The sequence below is a fragment of the Manacus candei genome, unplaced genomic scaffold (genome assembly GCF_025592945.1).
Source record: "Manacus candei isolate 608988 ecotype Guabito, Panama unplaced genomic scaffold, ASM2559294v1 h1tg000471l, whole genome shotgun sequence".
NCBI classification, from domain to species: Eukaryota; Metazoa; Chordata; class Aves; order Passeriformes; family Pipridae; genus Manacus; species Manacus candei.
The window spans coordinates 1-5,483 of NW_026138519.1; the positions used below are offsets into that span (position 1 = coordinate 1).

The window sequence follows — 5,483 nt, forward strand, 5'->3', positions numbered from 1 at the left end:
GGTGGTGGGAGGGGGCAGGGTGGGCGCCCCCTGGCGGGGACCCCATAGAGACCCTATAGAGATCCTATAGAGCCCTATAGGACCCTATAGGACCCGATAGAACCCTATAGAGACCCTATAGAGCCATATAGAGAACCTATAGGACCAATAGGACCCTATAGAACCCGATAGGACCCGATAGAACCCGATAGGGACCCTATAGAAACCCATATAAGGCCTATAGAAACCCTACAGAGACCTATAGGACTCTATAGAAACCCTACAGAGACCTACAGGACTCTATAGAGAACCTATAGAGACCCTATAGAGACCCTGTAGGACCCGATAGAACCCCATAGAGATCCTATAGAGCCCTATTAAATTAGGAGATCCTTTAGAATCCCTACCGCAGACCCGACCTAGGCACCCTATAGAACCCGATAGACCCGATAGGGACCTATAGAACCCCTACCATACGTAAACCCTACAGCGACCCTCTAGAACCCGACTAGAGACCCCCTCTCTGAGACCCTATCGAGACCCCTACTGACCCGATAGAACAGAACCCTATAGAGACCCTATCACAACCCCTACAGCCAGGACCTATAGAGACCCTATAGAACCCTATAGAGACCCTTAGGACCCTATAGAGACCTTTAGAACCGTTTAGGACCCTTTAGGACCCTATAGAGACCCTTTAAGGCCCTGTAGGACCCTTTAGGACCCTATGGAGACCCTTTAGGACCCTACAGGGACCCTTTAGAACCCTTTAAGACCTTATAGGACGCTATAAAGACCCTTTAGGACCCTATAGGAACCCTATAGAAACCCTTCAAGACCCTGTAGAACCCTTTAAGATCCTACAGAGACCCTATAGAGACCCTTAAAGACCCTTTAGGACCCTTCAGGACCCACAGAACCCCTCAGGCCCCCCAGCGCCCCTATAGGGTCGCCCCCGGGCTCTGCCGGGCCGCGGGGACCCCCCAGACCCCCCCTATAGGGCCCCCTATAGAACCTTCCCCCCCCCCCAACCCCCTCCCCCCCTCTTACGGCGCCCGCGTGACGTCAGAGGGGGCGGGGCCGGGCCCTAAATCCCCTATAGGGGCTCGGGGGGGGCCGCAGCAGGTACCGGGGGGGTCTGTAGGGGTCAGATCTATAGGGGGCGGATCTACTAGGGGCCGGGCCGGACCCTCTATGGGGGGGGAGGGGGGACAGCGGGGCGGGGGGAGGGGCGGCCGCGGGGGGTGGGGCCTCCCCGGGGTCCCCTATAGGGGCGGGACCCCTCTATAAGCCCCCCCAGTGTCCCCTATAGGGTCAGGACCCCATTATAGGGACCCCCAGTGTCCCCCATAGACCCCCCTGGTGTCCCCTATAGGGTCAAGACCCCCCTATAGACCCCCCCCAGTGTCCCTATAGGGTCAGGACCCCCCCATAGGGCCCCCCAGTGCCCCCCTATAGGGTCGGTACCCCCCCCATAGGGCCCCCACTGTCCCCTATAGGCCCCCCCACTGTCCCCTATAGGGTCAAGACCCCCCTATAGCGACTCTCAGTGTCCCCTATAGGGCCCCTCAGTGTCCCCTATAGGCACCCCCAGTGCCCCCTATAGGGTCGGGACCCCCCTATAGGGCCCCCCACTGTCCCCTATAGGCCCCCTCGGTGTCCCCTATAGGGTCAGGACCCCTTATAGGGCCCCCCAGTGCCCCCTATAGGGTCGAGACCCCCCCATAGGGGACCCCCACTGTCCCTATAGGCCCCCCAGTGTCCCCTACAGGGCCAGGACCCCCCAGTTGCCCCATTCCCCCCCCCAGTGGCCCCCCAGTTACCCCAGTGATCCCCCTATTGCTCCCATTGCCCCCCAGTTGCCCCCCAGTTGCCCCCCAGTAGCCCCCTCATCGCTCCCATTGCTCCAGTAGCCCCTCCAGCTGCCCCCCATTGCCCCAGTTGCCCCCCCAGTTGCCCCAGTAGCCCCCTCATGCCCTGGTTGCCCCCCAGTCACCCTCCCAATGCTCCCATTGCCCCAGTAGCCCCCCCATCGCTCCCATTGCTCCAGTAGCCCCTCCAGCTGCCCCCCAGTATCCCCAGTAGCCCCCCCATCACCCCAGTCCCCCCCAGTCCCCCCAGTATCCCCCCAGTCCCCCCAGTCCCCCCCAGTCCCCCCCAATATCCCCCAGTCCCCCCAGTACCCCCCAGTCCCCCCAGTCCCCCCAGTACCCCCCAGTATCCCCAGTTGCCCCCTCATTTGTCCCCCAGTTGCCCCAGTTGCCCCTCATTGCTCCATTGCCCCCCAGTTCCCCCATTCACCCCCCAATAGCTCCAGTTGCCCCCCAGAGCCCCAGTTGCCCCTCCCACTGCTCCCATTGCCCCAGTTGCCTTCCATCACCCCAGTATCCCCCCCAGTTGCCCTGGTAGCCCCCAGTACCCCCAGTATCCCCCAGTCCCCCCAGTCCCCCCCAGTGCCCCCCAGTCCCCCCAGCCCCCCCAGTAGCCCCCAGTACTCCCCCAGTACCCCCAGTACCCCCCAGTATCCCCCAGTATCTATCCCAGTCCCCCCCCCAGTCCCCCCCAGTATCCCCAGTCCCCCCCAGTACCCCCAGTACCCCCCAATATCTCCAGTTGCCCCCCCATTGCCCAGTTGCCTTCCATCACCCCATTAGCCCCCCAGTTGCCCCGGTAGCCCCCCAGTACCCCCCAGTAGCCCCAGTATCTATCCCAGTCCCCCCAGTACCCCCCAGTATCCCCCAGTCCCCCCCAGTACTCCCCAGTCCCCCCAGTATCCCCAGTCCCCCCAATATCTCCAGTTGCCCCCCCATTGCCCCAGTTGCCTTCCATCACCCCAGTATCCCCCCCAGTTGCCCCAGTAGCCCCCCAGTCCCCCCCAGTAGCCCCAGTATCTATCCCAGTACCCCCCAGTTCCCCCAGTCGCCCCAGTAGCCCCCCAATTGTGCTGGTTGCCCCCACAGTGTCCATGTCTGCGCTGGGCCGTGTCCAAGCCGAGGGCCCGTCCCTGGACGTGCGGCTGAGCCGCGTGCCCGGGGTGGTCCCTCCTGGAGGGTCTCCGCGAGGCCGGGGCCGTGTCCGAGGCCGAACTGGCCGCCCTGGGCCCCCCCGGCCCCCCCCGAGTGGCCCCGAAGGCTGCGGGCGCTGGCCCTGGCCCGGGGGAGGGCACCTGCCGGGTCCTGCTGGGGGCTGCTCCGGGCGCTCGAGGGACCCCCCCGAGGGGGGGGGACACCCCCCAGGGACCCCCGTGGGGACCCCCCGAGGGGGGGGGACACCCCCAGGGACCCCCGTGGGGACCCCCCCCCGAGGGACGACACCGCCACGAGGGAACCCCCCCGGGGGAGTTCGGTGAGTGGCACCTCCCCAACATCCCCCCCCCCCCCCAAAAGTGGGAATCCCCCCGGGAATCCTCCCCCTCCATCCCAGATTTCTCCAACCCCCCCATCCCAGATTTCTCCCAGCCCAGATTTCTCCCCTCCCAGATTTCCCCAACCCCCTCATCCCAGGTTTCTACAATCCCAGATTTCTCCCATCCCAGATTCCTCCAATCCAGATTTCTCCAACCCCCCCATCCCAGATTTCTGGAGTCCCCCCCTTCCAGATTTCTCCCATCCCAGATTCCTCCAATCCAACCCCCCATTTCTCCCCCCCCATTCCCAGATTTCCCAGATTTCTCCAACTCCCTATCCCAGATTTCTCCCATCCAATCCCAGATTTCTCCAATCCCATCCCCCATTTCTCCCATTCCCAGATTTCTCCAACCCAATCCCAGATTTCTCCAACCCCACACTTCTCCCCTCCCATTCCCAGATTTCTCCAACCCCCTATCCCAGATTTCTCCAATCCCATCCCACATTTCTCCCATTCCCAGATTTCTCCAACCCCCATTCCCAGTTTTCTCCCAATCCCAGATTTCTCCAACCCCCTATCCCAGATTTCTCCCATTCCCAGATTTCTCCAATCCCCCATCCCACATTTCTCCCATTCCCAGATTTCTCCAACCCAATCCCAGATTTCTCCACTCCATCCCCCCATTTCTCCCATTCCCAGATTTCTACAACCCCCATTCCCAGATTTCTCCAATCCCATCCCACATTTCTCCCCTCCCATTCCCAGATTTCTCCTCTTCCATCCCAGATTTCTCCAATCCCAGATTCCTCCATTCCCAGATTTCTCCAACCCCACATCTCTCCCCCCCATTCCCAGATTTCTCCAACCCCCCATCCCACATTTCCCCCATTCCAGATTTCTCCAACCCCCTATCCCAGATTTCTTCCCCATTCCCAGATTTCTCCCATTCCCAGATTTCTCCAACCCCCTATCCAGATTTCTCCCATTCCCCAGATTTCTCCAACCCCCTATCCCTCCCCCCCCATTCCAGATTTCTCCAATCCCATCCCAGATTTCTCCCATTCCCAGATTTCTCCCATCCCACATTTCCCCCATTCCCAGATTTCTCCCACCCCCTATCCCAGATTTCTCCCATTCCCAGATTTCTCCCATTCCCAGATTTCTCCCCTCCCATTCCCAGATTTCTCCCACCCCCCATTCCACATTTCCCCCATTCCCAGATTTCTACAACCCCCGCCGCGATTCCCGCCCCTCCCACCGCTCCGACTGCGCCTGCGACCAGTGCGGGGGCGCGGGGGGGACCCCCCGGGCAGGGGGCAGGAGGAGGAGGAGGGGGAGAGACCCCCCGGAGCCGGGGGAGGAAGAGGAGAGACCCCCGGGCACGGGGAGGAAGAGGAGGAGGGGGAGAGACCCCCGGAGCCGGGGGAGGAAGAGGAGAGACCCCCGGAGCCGGGGGAGGAAGGCCCTGAGGAGGAGGAGGAAGGGGGAGACCCTCAGGAAGAGGAAGGAGAAGCTGAGGAAGGAGGCCCTGAGGAGGAGGAGGAGGAGGAGGGTGGGGGAGATGAAGGCCCCGAGGAGGAGGAGGAAGGAGGGGACAGCGAGTAGGGGGAGGGGCAGAACCTGAGGAGGAGGAGGAGAAGGAGGAGGAGGAGGAGAAGGAGGAGGAGGAGGAGGAAGGGGAGACCCTCAGGAAGAGGAAGGAGGCCCTGAGGAGGAGAAGGAGGGTGGGGGAGATGAAGGCCCTGAGGAGGAGGAGGAGGGTGGGGGAGATGAAGGCCCTGAGGAGGAGGAAGGAGGAGGAGGAGGAGGAGACCCCCAGGGAGAGGAGGGAGAAGCCGAGGAGGAGGAGGAGAAGGAAGAAGGTCCTGAGGAGGAGGAGGAGGAGGAAGAGGAGGAGGAGGAAGAGGAGGAGGAAGAGGAAGAAGGGGGAGACTCCCAAGAAATGGAGAGAGAAGCTGAGGAAGAGGAGGAGGAGGAGGAGAAGGAGGAAGGGGGAGACTCCCAAGGAGAGGAGGGAGAAGCTGAGGAGGAAGGAGGTGAGGAAGAGGAAGGAGAAGCTGAGGAAGGAGGCCCTGAGGAGGAGGAGGGTGGGGGAGATGAAGGCCCTGAGGAGGAGGAGGAGGAAGGGGGAGACCCTCAAGGAGAGGAGGGAGAAG

The 5,483-nt window shown here is 62.2% G+C and overlaps 1 protein-coding gene across 1 annotated transcript; it reads left to right on the top strand.

Annotated features, from left to right (window-relative positions):
• Positions 1-2,939: 2,939 nt before the first annotated feature.
• Positions 2,940-4,951, top strand: LOC127465720 (basic salivary proline-rich protein 1-like; the record flags this gene model as incomplete). The annotated part of the gene is made up of 3 exons (XM_051776247.1): positions 2,940-3,182; positions 3,227-3,324; positions 4,548-4,951. Coding segments are annotated over 3 exons (745 nt in total), but the record flags the coding sequence as incomplete, so codon positions are not given.
• Between the last annotated feature and the right edge of the window lie 532 nt (positions 4,952-5,483).